Source organism: Nycticebus coucang, chromosome 16 (assembly GCF_027406575.1).
Source record: "Nycticebus coucang isolate mNycCou1 chromosome 16, mNycCou1.pri, whole genome shotgun sequence".
In the NCBI taxonomy this organism is placed as follows: Eukaryota; Metazoa; Chordata; class Mammalia; order Primates; family Lorisidae; genus Nycticebus; species Nycticebus coucang.
In genome coordinates, this window is record NC_069795.1 from 90,349,516 (window position 1) to 90,362,914 (window position 13,399).

A 13,399-nucleotide genomic window follows, 5' to 3' on the forward strand; every position below is an offset into this window, starting at 1 on the left:
AAGCGAGTCTCCTGCCTCTGCCTCCCAAACAGCTGGGACTACAGGTGCCTGCCACAACGCCTGGCTATTTTTTTGGTTGCAGCCATCACTGTTGTTTGGTGGGCCCGGGCTGGATTCAAACCCGCCAGCTTAGGTGTATGTGGCTGGTGCCTTAGCGGCTTGAGCCACAGGCACCGAGCCCGAGATCTGGGTTCTTAAGAAATTCTCTTTCAGGCGGCACCTGTGGCTCAGTGAGTAGGGCGCCAGCCCAATATACCCAGGGTGGCGGGTTCAAAGCCAGCTCCAGCCAAACTGCAACAGCAACAACAACAGCAAAAGAGCCGGGCGTTGTGGTGGGCACCTGTAGTCCCAGCTACTCAGGAGGCTGAGGCAAGAGAATCAGCTAAGCTCCAAGAGCTGGAGGTTACTGTGAGCTGTGATACTATGGCACTCTACTGAGGATGACAAAGTAAAACTGTCCCTTAAAAAAAAAAAAAAATACCCCCCACTCACTCTAGGTCTGAATAAGGCTTAGCATCACGCTGAGAGAGTGACCCAAGAAGCAACAGAGACCAGTCTCAAGCAGATGGTCCCACCCCACATGTACTCTGCACACATATGATTTGTACAGAGAGAAGCGCACTGGGATATTAATGGTGTTATCTCTGAAGAAGGGGATTACGGATAGTTTTTATTTTTTACATTTAATTATACTTTATAAAATTTCTATAAAATAAGCATTTTTGTATTAATTCTGTAAAGGAAAAGTTTTTAAAAATAAAAAAGCCGTTCAACCTGTTAGCTTATTTTAGACAAGAAAGCCACAACCTTCCTTATCCAATAACCAGTCTCCACTGCAGCAGCTGCCTCAACCAGCAAGGGGAAGGCCCTGTGGTCCTCTCATAAGCCAAGGGGCTCCCAGTCATTCAGACCAAGATCCCATTCCTCCATAGATAGAACTCTAGGACTTTAGGCCAAACTCTAAAATGCAGCTTTGGAGAAAAGTTAGGCCCCGCTGGATGGCTCCCCTACCACTCATGCCAGGCAGATGTAGGAACTCCCCCCTCTGGATAGGACCAAGAAGGCCCAAAGCTGGGTCTGCTGGCCCCATCAATCAATAACACAGAGTCCTAGTTTAAGTACCTGTGACATTGATGTGTCTGCTCTGCAGTTCTGTCAAAACCCCGGGCTGTGATGATTGATTCAACTTTCCCATCTTTGACTCTAGGAGAAGTCTGGTCCCATCTGAAGCTACACACTTCAACTGTATCACAATGTTTCCTTGCAGAAATTCTTTCTTTTAAAGAACCAAAGCTTCCTAAACCTTTAGCTCTTACATTTCTGCAAATTTTGTTATTTTTTTAGTCATGAGAGCAGATGGTCACAGCATAAGGACTGTGTCACAGGAGCAACTTCTTTCAGACCTCAGCATGGTCCAATTTTATCCTGCCAGATAAACAGCGTGTTTGTTAAACAATAGAAGCCAAGTCCCTCTCTGCCTTGGCTTTGAGGAAACAGCTCATTTATGGAGTTTTCCTTTGCTCCAAGCTGTCAGAAATGATTTTGTCCAGGATCAACACGTTATCTTCCTTTTTTAAAAAGATGTTTATATAACTATAATCCTTTATCTTGTACGTCTGCACCTTTTTCATTTTCTGGAAAGAAGTAGAGGAATTAATTTAAACATAAAAACCTCCACCTTCACCTCATGCCAGTACTTTGCTACAAGAACTCTCACAGCTTCAGATTCAGAAAAACCCACCACAAATACTAAAAGATTTATTGTAGACATTTTTGTTACATTACGATACAAACACATTTGAAACAGTAACACATACGGAGACTGTTAAATCATTTAATATTTCTTTTACAAAAAGATAATTTCTTTAGACTTTTCTACCTGTAATGAACAAATTCTGTTCTTATATGGACCAAATCTTCCACCCTGTAGATCTACATCCTCTGGTTGGACGCCATCTGTACACTTGCCTAACAATCTGGTGTGTAGTGGTTCATGTATAGAATGTTACAGCCTCATGGTTTGGCGCCTGTAGCTCAAGCGGCTAAGATGCCAGCCTCATACATCGGAGCTGGTGGGTTCGAATCCAGTCCAGGCCTGCCAAACAACAATGACAACTACAACCAAAAAATAGCCAGGCACTGTGGCAGGTGCCTGTAGTCCCAGCTACGGAAGAGGCTGAGGCAAGAGAATCACCTAAGCCTAAGAGCTGGAGGCTGCTGTGAGCTGTGATGCATAGCACTCTACCGAGGGTGACAAACTGAGACTCTGTCTCTAAAATATATGTATATATTAGAGCCTCACATTCTCAACTATTGCATTAAGCCAGGGCAGGCCCTGTGCCCTCCTGAGAATAGATTCCTCTAGATTTTCAGCCCTCAGATGCTAAATTGAAAAGGTAGATTTTATCTAGTTACCTCCCTGGCCTTATTTTCCTGACTCAAACATCAATGGGACACATAAAACAAGAATTACGTTGTTTGGACAAGTTTCTCTGACTCTCACTTACAGTTTTCAAATTTTCTTTGAGCAAAGTAAGAGAAGATTTCAAACTGAGAAAAAGTTCGTCATTTCACCTTCCACATAGACCAAGCTGGAAGCCTAGGACAGAGTAGCTCCAACGGACCTGGACACCATGTAATGGCACTGCTAATCTCAGCTGCCCCTCCATCGAGGGGCTTTCTCACTGCTTCTGGGCACTGGCAGCCCTGTTTCTGGGCTTGAGCAGTTACTTCTCCAACTTTAAGGCACTCACAGGTGTTTCCTTTGTATACTTTTCTTCTTGGGAAGAATTCCTGGGCAGAGAAGAACAGGATACTAAATCCTCTGGTAGAGCAAATGATCCCAGCAGAGCCTGCTTGGGGGCTATTTCCATGGCCACTCAACAGGGACTCAGCAGCAGAAGCTCCTGCAGAACCAGCTATTGCCTGGCACACACAGGTGAGGCTGGGACAATTTTACCAAGTGTTGGGGACTTATGGTTGCTGTGTATGATGAACATATCAAGGGTTTCTTCTGTTACAGTCAAGCCTTTTCCTGACCTACACTGGAATCTCTCCCCTGACGTTTTGACACTGGTTGTAGTGATGCTCCTGTGCTCCATGAAATGCGAATTCTGCTCAGTCTGCAGCTTCCCAGGCCTCTGAGGTCCCTTGTGTGGCATTACCTCTCCCCACAGCTGACTCGCTTTGGCTAAGAGTGCAGACCCTCTGCACCAAGGCCAAGCAGGAGCAGAGAGCCACTTGCTGAGTGCTGGAGCCCAATCCTTCTTCAGGGTAATGGCTGGAGCTTCCATTACCCACTTCCACTGAAAGAGTGAAATCTCTAACAGGCCAAACTCATTTTCTACCTCCTGGGGAGTCAGGCCTGGTGTGCCCCATTGAGTACACTAAGGAGAAAAGGGCCTGATATGCATGGTCTGGCCCAGCTTTGAGATCCCCCTGCTTATGGAGACTTTACAGAGACAAAGACATGTAACTGACAGAGGACGTATCCAGTCACAGCTTCACTGCAGAATCAGGAAACAAACTTCTGACTTAAAAGACTTTCATCTGGAACTGAGCACTCTGGTGTTACAGAATTTGGCAGAGGCAACAGTTTGGTAGCCACGATATTCTGAGGCACAAAGAAAACAACCGCCTTCCCCAAGAGAAGAGTCGTCATCACAGGTCACATGCTTTGGATACACCTCAGGTCCTGAATTCCTGGGGGCAGCTTCATTCTGTTCACTGATCCTCATTCAATATCCCCATGTGTTTGTTTGTGAGGAAGTCCAGGAAAGGAATGTTGCAAATGGCCTGGTGAATGTTACTCACTGTAATTTCTTTGGGAATCCTAGTCCAAAAAAGCAAAGTATGTTATCAGGTATAATTCTCTGAAGTATATCTAGTAATTTATTGACTTAATTTGCCACAGAGACTATCCCCTCCAGAGGCCTTATGAAAGGGGACAGTGACAAGTGAAAAGGCATGGAGCAGGCCCACTCTGGGAAGACCAGATACACACCTTCTCTCCTTTCCTATTACTTCCTTTCAACTTTGGTGAAAGATGTGACCTGCCCTCAATCACAGTCCTGGTCAAGGGCCAGATTTGACTTCCCCATCATAGGCATGGGAAAGATTTCAAGAAGCTGGCTGAATGATTAGGAATAAAGATTCTGAAGACTTAGAGGAAGTAAAGTGGATAGCAGAACAGAATGATGTGTTTATAATTCAGTCTCAGCAGACTGAAAGATGAGTCAAAGCACCACAGGACTTTGGAACCATATTTCCCATCTCTTGGAATCATGCCAGGCCAAACGTGATGCTAAATGTTCTCATCAAAAGCATGCAAGTCACTACAGACCTCCAGAATCAGGGTCCCTCCCCAGGAAGAACTCAGTTCATTCCTAGGTCTCAGGCAAAATCATGGGCAGCAGGACTGGAATGCTATCCTCCACTTCTGTTTTCTGAAGCCTTCTATTACAGGGTATTCCAAGGCACCCCTAAAATCACCATAGATGGGGAAATTGTAGCTAAATGTACCTTTATTTACAAAATATTCGTTACAAAATTTTATAAAATATCTATAAAATATCTCTATGTGTTGGCCACATCTTTATAAAATTTTGTAAGGAATATTTTATAAATAAAGGTACATTTAGCTAGTTTCCCATTTTTCCTGTGTATGGTGACTTTAGGGGCAACTTTTGGAACACCCTATATATTCCTGTGAAGTCTGGTTTGGTATTATTCTGACTTAAGCCTCTTCATGTCCTCAGGCATATTGTTACATTTTATAAATTTATGACAGTCATTAGCATAATGGAGTAAAATATTTGTTTCCTCTGAAAGAAAAACAGGATGTAGCTCATCTACAATTCTTTCAGAGCCTAGAAAAGGAGTAAAATTCGGTGTTCTAATCAGAGATAATTGAGAGTCAGCAAAGAGCAGTGGTGAGCCTGTGAGCTTCAAAGCCAGTAAGACCTCACTCTGAATCTAGGCTCGACCACCTACTTACCAGGAGAACACCAGGGAAGATACCTTTCAAACTCCAGTCTCCTAATTACTAAAAGCAGAATAGTTCTGCAATGAAAAATAAACTATGTAATATATGTAATGCTTGGCCCTAATGTCTGACACACAATGGACACTGTTGTCATACCCTATAACAGAAAAGAGTCCCAGGTGGCTGACAGGGAGGAAAGAGACCTCTGGGCCAAGCTGAACTTTCACAGCCATGAGGTTTTCTTTTTCTTTTCTTTGCAGTTTTTGAACCTGCCACCTCCGGCATATGGGGCTGGCGCCCTACCCCTTTGAGCCACAGGCGCCGCCCCACCATGAGGTTTTCTTAAAATACCAGAGCAGACTTTTGAAGTTTGCCTGGTTCTAAGAATGTCCCAAGCATTCAATTTCCTACTGGATTGATGTAAGTACAAAACATCTTCATGGGCAATTCAAATATTAGGAAATAGGTGTAAGCCTCACAGAATGGGCTGCAGAGATAGCAGTACCTGTTATGGGATGCTGCCTGGTAACCGACTGCCAAAGCCTGTCTCAGGATATCATTCACCAGTTGTTCCGTAGCCTACAATGGAAGATGCCGTTATTTTCAAAAATGGCCAACTGCTTGCTGACAAGCAAGGCTACAACTGACCCCTTCTCTTACCCTAAATTTGTTAAACAATTGCAAACAAGGATTAAAAATTCCTTAAGAAAAATCTAAAGGTCTGAATAATAGACTATGAGTGATAAAGCCATGAATCTGAGAAATTACAAATCGGGGTAATTTTCATTAATCAGGTACTGTATTTAAGGAAAAGAGGTGAGAGTTGCTACCAAAGTCTCCCTATTACTGGGGGTGGGAGGGTCCACTAGGAAAGGAACTGCTGAACCAGGTCGGCGGAGGAAACGGTTTCCCCCTTCCCCAGGGATAGGATAGTTTGTGGCTGTTTCTCTGTTGTGACTTGTAGAGAAAACCCGAGGCCCTGTCTCTGCTACCCTCTAAAGCAGTGGCTCTCAACCTTCCTAAGGCCGAGACCCTTTAATACATGTTGTGGTGATCTCCAACTGTAAAATTATTTTTGTTGCTACTTCATAACTATAATTTTGCTACTGTTATGAATCATAATGTAAAATCTGATATGTAGGATGTATTTAGGCGACTCTGTGAAAAGGTCATTTGACCCCCCCAAAGGGGTCGTGACCCACAGGTTGAGACCCACTGCTCTAAAGAAATGAGAATACTGACTCTCATCTCAGAATTTCTACCTCTTAAATTAAAAGCACTTGAAAAAGCAAAACACCTTTGGGGTGACTCCTGAAGATGCTTCAACATTTGAAGGCAACATGATTTAGTTCATTTAGAAACCACAAAAAGGGTGGGGCTTAAAGCCAGAATAAGATGAGAAATTTTACAGCCTGTCATCTTTGTTCTTTTCTGCCCTTGTCCCTTACTCATAACCACCTGGGATCTGACCGTCCTGCCTGGCTGGCCCCTCAGTGCCACAGCCACAGCAGCAGCTCACAGCCCCCTGCCACCAGCAAGCACCCACCTTCAGGATCATGTCCTCCACCACCGACGCGTACACGTTCTTGTGGAGTGCCACTGGCTGCAAGGTGACCCCAATCTGGAAATCACAGAAGAAGCTGTTTGTTCCTATTCCAACATTTAAAAAGCCTCTCTATACCATAGGCATCCTTTTCTGACACCCAAAGTGAAGGCTGGTTGGAAGAAAAGCTCTATGAATATCCTGGACAAAACTCACAGGGAAGTAACACAGAATATAACACCTAGGAAAATATGTTATCTTATTTTTCCATATTTCTGTCTAAAATGTCATCATGATCCTGTTTTCACTCCCAAATCTCCTTCCTGACAGAATGTCAGGATTTGCCATTAATTCTGACAGCAGGATCGATACTTTGGAAGCTCTAGAATCAGACTCAAAGGTCATGTTTGCAAGAGGTGAAGACAATATATTTGGGTTTTCATTTCATCCTAAGAGAAAATAAAGGCTGTCTTTCAACTTTGGGTCTTGTGTAGCTGGCAGGCAGCAGACACTAACAAGCCGCTAAGTTAACCAGGGGTGGATGAATGATTCTCTCCTGTACAATAAGGTTGTGTGCACCACATCACACCACAGACATGGCACATAGGAGCTACAAAAATGTCAGGGAAAGACTATTCACTGAAGTATAACTAAGAAATATTATGACATGCCTCATGAAAGAAAGGCATTTCTCCCAAGGCAGGTGAGAAAAAAGGAGATGAAAAGTTACTGTCTAAATCTAGCTGGCTTTGCTTCAAGGTCATGTTCACCAAGCATCCTTTTCACATGTGATTAGTCTTCTTGCCCAAGTGCTCTGATCTATCAGGAAGAAGTAAATATCCATTTATGTCACCAGAAGAGTCTGGGTCTGAGCTTACAGGGCTGAATATCAGAACATCTCGCACCTGGTTTGTGATCTATCAGCAGGCCTACCTTCTGTGTGACATCACCAATAAATTCAGATCCTGGTGTTGGTGGCAGGTAGAATTTCGTTTCTTCTTGTTTCTCTTCTTGCTCTTTTTTGATGTTTATCTTTAACGGCTCTGACAGGTTGAGGATGTCCACCTCCTCCTCATTTTCTGGTTCTCTTTTCTGGAATTGCTGCAAGTCCTCCAGTTTTCGGCAGAGATTGTCAGCAGAGGAGAATGATGATGGGCACTCTAAACAAGAGGTGACCGGGCTTATGACAGGTGTGGTGACAACAGCGAAGGGCTTTCAACCTCTATGAAGACCACCGTCTGATGAAGAAGTGTCAAGGGAGCTCACCTCCTTTTCAGTTCTAAAACTCTACCTCTGTGCATCACTGGTACTCTATGTAAAGCACAGAACCTGACATAATATCGTTGATTATAGATGGTCCCTGATTTGTGATTAGTTTGACTACTTTTTTTGCCTTTACAGTGGAACCAAAGCAAAAGACATTCAGTATGCTTCTCAACTTGTTTGTAAGAACTTGTTTCTTAGAAAAGGCCACTAGGGGGGTGGCGCCTGTGGCTCAGTGAGTAGGGCACTGGCCCCATGTACTGAGGATGAAGGGTTCAAACCCGGCTCTGGCCAAGCTGTTACAAAAAAATAGCCGGGTATTGTGATGGGCGCATGTAATCCGAGCTACTCGGGAGGCTGAGGCAAGAGAATCACCTAAGCCCAGGAGTTGGAGATTGCTGTGAGCTGTGACATCATGGCATTCTACTGAGGGTGACAAAGTAAGACTCTGTCTCTAAAAGAATAAATAAAAAATAAAAAAATAAAACTCTATGGATCTATAATGATGAGAACTAGTGATTCACCAGGCAGCAAAGCACCAAGACAGGCATCTCGTGTGGTACTTGATTTGTATGATGTAACTGCCATCAAAGACAAAACCGTACAGAACTCTAACTTCTGCCACCCAATCCCAGGCCATCCCCTTAATTAATATTAATTAATGACAGACCTTATTTTTCACCTTTTGAATCTGGAAAATTTAGAAATGAAAGGACAAGTGGCCACCTATCACTAAAGTATGACTGGTGTGATCGATGAACTTGAAGTGTAATTTTATTTAATTTTAAGTAGTTTAAATTCAAATTTAAATAGCCACATATGGTATGCAGATATGGTAGTGGACAGTAAAGTCTTATGTTACTTGGTATGAATCTTGGTATTGCTACTTAGTATCAGTGGAATTGGGATATACTGCTTCAATATTCACTGCCTCAGTATCCTCATGGGTAAAATAAGGTGCAGTTAGTAGAGTAATTGGTGGGACCACACCTACGGTGCATCTTACAAGGGTACCCGTGAAATTTACTAGGTGTAGAATATAAATGTCTTAACACAATAACTAAGAAAATGCCGTGAAGGCTATGTTAACCAGTTTGATGAAAACATTTCAAATTGTATATAAAATCAGCACATTGTACCCCATGATTGTATTAATGTACACAGTTATGATTTAATACAAAAAACAAAACAAAACAAAAAAAAACTCACCCCCATTCTCACTGCCCAGAGAGCAGTATGTTAACATTTTAATGTATACTGTAGGGGAGTAATGTATACTGGTGCGATCAGTCTTTCATGGGGTGATTTATGCAAAGCCTAACAAAGAAGGCTGGCCTTTAGCCAGTTTAGTGCACCCCTTTCACTCTGTGGACGAACATATAAGGTCCACAATAGGCACAAGGGCACCCAGCAAGGCAGAGCATCCAGCTCCTGGTGGCCTTTTCTTTCTTCCTTTTTTAAGAGACAGAGTTTGAATATCTTTTGCTTTGGCACCACTATAAATTATGGCAAAAAAAGTAGTCAAACTATCACAAGTCAGGGACCATCTATAATCAACGATATTACGTCCGCTTCTGTGCTTTACATAGAGTACCAGTGATGCACAGAGGTAATCTGTGTGGTCTAGAAATCTCCATCAGACAGACTCTTATGGCACAGATATTAAGTGCTGCTGGAGGTCACAGAAAGGAGAGGTCATCCTGCACTGGGCTCCCAGGAAGCCTCATGGAGAAGACGGGACTTACCCATTTAATCCTAAAGGGTCCCAACTCTATGCTCTCAGTTACCTCAGATGGAGAGGTAGGGCTTCTGTTTTTCTATATAAATGGGGTGGGGAAGAATACCCTTCTTATTTTTTAAGGTGAAAAATTTCTATATAAATGGGGTGGAGGGGAACACCCTTCCTATTCTTTAAGGTGAAATTGAAAATGCTTTCTCTCCTCAAACTCCTTTTATGCCCTGTCCTCTAGGCCCCTGAGGCCATATAGTAGTTGTCTGTTTCTTTATCATAAAACACTCAATTCATCTTGCTGCAGCATCATTAGGTGTTCACATATGCCTGCAAAACTAAGCACTGTTTGGAGACAGAGGAGACACAGGCCCCATCTTCACAGAAACAGGATAGGCTTGTCTATGGGGGGAGGTCACCAAGGTCACAAAGGAAAGGGAGGTTGTCTCCATCTGGAGGAAAGAAGGCAGATTAGGAAGGGACTCCCAAATGAACAGCGTGTGTCTGATGGACAGCATGAGGTCAGCAAGGGCTCTTGTACTCCCTGGCAACTCTCCCAAGTCCTGAGACCCCTCTATGTCAACTGCAGGCCCACTCACTGCTGCAGGGCTGCCAAGATGCAGTGTGCTCAGCAGCAGGTGTCCCCCCCCCACCCCAACCCCCGACTGCCAGGGGTGCTCAGGCAGCTCAGCCGCAGCTTACCCAGCTCACTGTCGATCTGGGTCAGTACATCCTCGATGGAGTCCCCGTCATTCCTCAGGCTCTCAGGATCTGGTGGGGTATAGCCATGGCAGCGACACCAATGAGCAATGTGCTTGGTTTTAAGAGGGGTCAGGTGGTGAAATCTTGGATTTTTCTCCAGTATTTCTTGTAAGACTTTGCGCATTGTCATTGCTCTTTGCCACTTAAAAAAAATTTTTTTGAACCATAGTCAAATCCTTCCATTTAGCTGCTAATTGCAAAGTCACATGCTAATTTAACTCGTTAGAATCATTTTCTTCTAAGGTAAGGAAAGAAAACCTTACTGCATTACTTCTCAGTTAAAAAAAAAAAAAGAAGAAGAAAGAAGTAAAAGAACTCCCTAGGCTCCCTAATGCTTATGAGTAAAATAAAATAGAAACTTGTAGGTTTGGCCTTTAAGGTTCTTCACGTGGTCTCACCCTATGCCCTCCCACCGCTCCTTCTTCCTCAATTTCCCCCAAACCAACCACGCAGACTCATCACTGCTTCCTAAACATGCTTTCTCTTCTTACCACACCACCATACCTGGCACAACAGCTGCCACACAGTTAAGTACTCAATAAACACTTGAATTCATTTTAATATTTTGAAATTCATAAAAAATGTTCAGAAAATGCAAAGAATGTTTCTACTAATGCAAGAAATGAAAGGCCTTTCAAATGCTAGATATAGGTCTTCGAAAAATGAGACTTTAAACTGAGGAAAACATTCTACCAGATATTTTAACACAACTCGCTGAAAATGTTATCACTATTCTATATGACGAGGTGGCAGCAGAGTGCACAGGTGGGGCAGGTCTCTGCCCCCCCCACAGGCTTTCAGTGATGGCCCGTGTTTCCAACAGGCACACATGGGATTACCTCAGCAGCTCTCCGTTTCCCAATGTTCCAGCCATAATACTGCTCCACAGACTTTGCAGAAAAGCAACTGGCATCTTCACCTAGAGGGCACATACCCAGCCACCCTGAATAAAGTTGTGATGATTCGAATCAAATCTTACCTGCTGGAGACACATCTAATAGTTTCTCCAGACATCTTTTGTATTTTTTTGGCAGGGGGAGAGTGTGTATGTAGGGGCAATAGAGTTTTGAGTGCAGTTTTGAGTGGTGGTATCTCAGCTCACTACAACCTCAAATTTCAGGGCTCAACTGATCCCCCTGCCTCAGTATAGCTAGGACTACAGGAGCCTGCCACCAGGCCCAGCTAATTTTTCTATTTTTAGTAGAGAAGGGGTCTCACTCTTGCTCAGGCTGGTCTCAAACACGTGAACTCAAGTGATCCACCGCCTCAGTTTCCTAGAGTGCTTAGGATCACAGGCGTGGGCACCCCCTAGCCCAAACCACTTTCCTGCGCACAGTCCTCACTGAGCATGTCCAGGGGCAACACAGCTCAGACGGCCTCTCCTATGAGAGACAGTGTCCCATCTGCTATGCTCACACCACCACCTTCCTCAAAACCTGACTTCTTTGGTAGAGAAAGGTAGTCTATGGCCATAAAGTGATTATAGTAAGTGGAAATGGCACTCCACTAGGAGCCCCTTTCCATTATTCTTTTTTTTTTTAATTTTTATTTATTTATTTTTTTTATTGTTGGGGATTCATTGAGGGTACAATAAGCCAGGACCTTTCCATTATTCCTGCCTGTGGTTGCCCCTTTCCATTATTCTTGGGCAACCACAGCACCTCTCTGGGCTTCAGTTTTCTTAGCTATAGAATGGGAAAGTTGAGAAAGATGGTCTCTGCACTGCCGTTCAGCTCTTATAGTCCTTATTTGTGTCTAAAATTTTTTTTTTAATTTTTATTACTTTTCTTTTTGAGACAGAGTTGCCTCAGTTTGACTCAGTTGCCCTGGGGTTGAGTGCCAGTGGTGTGACAGCTCACAGCAACTTCCAACTCTTGGGCTTAAGCAATTCTCTTGCCTCAGCCTCCCAAGTGGCTGGGACTACAGGCACCCGCCACAATGCCCAGCTATTTTTTTTTTTTTTTTTGCAGTTTTTGGCCAGGGGTGGGTTTGAACCCACCCCGGCATATGAGGCCAGCATCCTACTCTTTTTAGCCACAGTGCTGCCCCCCCCCCCCCCCAGCTATTTTTTTAAGATAGGGTCTCGCTCTTGCTCAGGCTGGTCTCGAATCTGTAAGCTCAGGTAATCCTCCTGTCTCAGCCTACCGAAGTGCTGGGATTACAGGCGTGAGCCACTGAGCCCAGTTCTCAATCTATATTTTTAAAAAGAGATTTTTTTTTAATCCTCTTCTATTGAGCTGGGAAGTTGTCACTGAAAATTTACTTTGACCTCAAAATGATCCCCTAAACTTCAAAAAAAGAGGTCATTTCTTTGCTATTATTGCTAGAAAAAATAAGCAAAGGGAGTCCATACCTGGTCTATCATTTTCATATTCCTGTGAATGCAAGTGATAGAATAATCTGCCTCATGCCCTCCCTCAGGCGTCCTCAAACTTTTTAAACAGGGGGCCAGTTCACTGTCCCTCAGACCATTGGAAGGCTGGACTACAGTTAAAAAAAAAAAAAACACTATGAACAAATTCCTATGCACACTGCACATACCTTATTTTGATGTAAAAAACAAAATGGGAACAAATACAATCACACCGCTTCATGTGGCCCGCAGGCTGCAGTCTGAAGACCCCTGCTCTAAATGTTCACAGTTGATCCTGCCCAAGAGCAACCACCTAAATTTCCTGGGGTTCTCAGGCCCTCAGTAAGGGTTACTGATTCTGTTTGAACTGGGGCTAAGAAGCAAATTATTCAATCTTGCTAACAGTGGGCAGTTAACACAGCAGATTTGACTTTATGGTGTCTGGAAAATCGTGCCTTTCTACAAAGTGAGTGATACTGAGTTTCAGAGGAAAGATCATCAATGGTCTTAAGAGTCAAAACGAGCTGGGTCTACATCCTGCCTCACTACCACAGCTGTGTGATCTTGAGTGAGTTACTTAACCTTGCTTATCCTCAATTTACTCATCTGTAAAATGGAAATCACAACACCTACCACACAAGAGGCTGTGACTAAATAAGACAGTAAATATACGGCTTGCACACTGCAGGCAAGCACTAATTTCTTTCCTTACTACTAACCATTAAGAACTAACGCAGATGGGCAGCGCCTATGGCTCAGTGGGTA

The 13,399-nt window shown here is 43.6% G+C and overlaps 1 protein-coding gene across 5 annotated transcripts in view; it reads right to left on the minus strand.

Annotated features, from left to right (window-relative positions):
• Positions 1 to 1,744: 1,744 nt before the first annotated feature.
• Positions 1,745 to 13,399, minus strand: part of YEATS2 (YEATS domain containing 2) — a 117,094-nt gene continuing 105,439 nt past the window's right edge. For all 5 annotated transcript variants that reach the window (XM_053565290.1, XM_053565291.1, XM_053565286.1 and 2 more), the window contains 6 exons: positions 11,121 to 11,200; positions 10,222 to 10,423; positions 7,461 to 7,687; positions 6,531 to 6,605; positions 5,490 to 5,563; positions 1,745 to 3,832 (listed from right to left, as the gene is read on the minus strand). In XM_053565290.1, the coding sequence (XP_053421265.1) occupies positions 3,724 to 3,832; positions 5,490 to 5,563; positions 6,531 to 6,605; positions 7,461 to 7,687; positions 10,222 to 10,423; positions 11,121 to 11,200 (767 nt within the window). In that variant the 3' untranslated portion in view covers positions 1,745 to 3,723. The remainder of the gene's footprint in view (positions 3,833 to 5,489; positions 5,564 to 6,530; positions 6,606 to 7,460; positions 7,688 to 10,221; positions 10,424 to 11,120; positions 11,201 to 13,399) is intronic.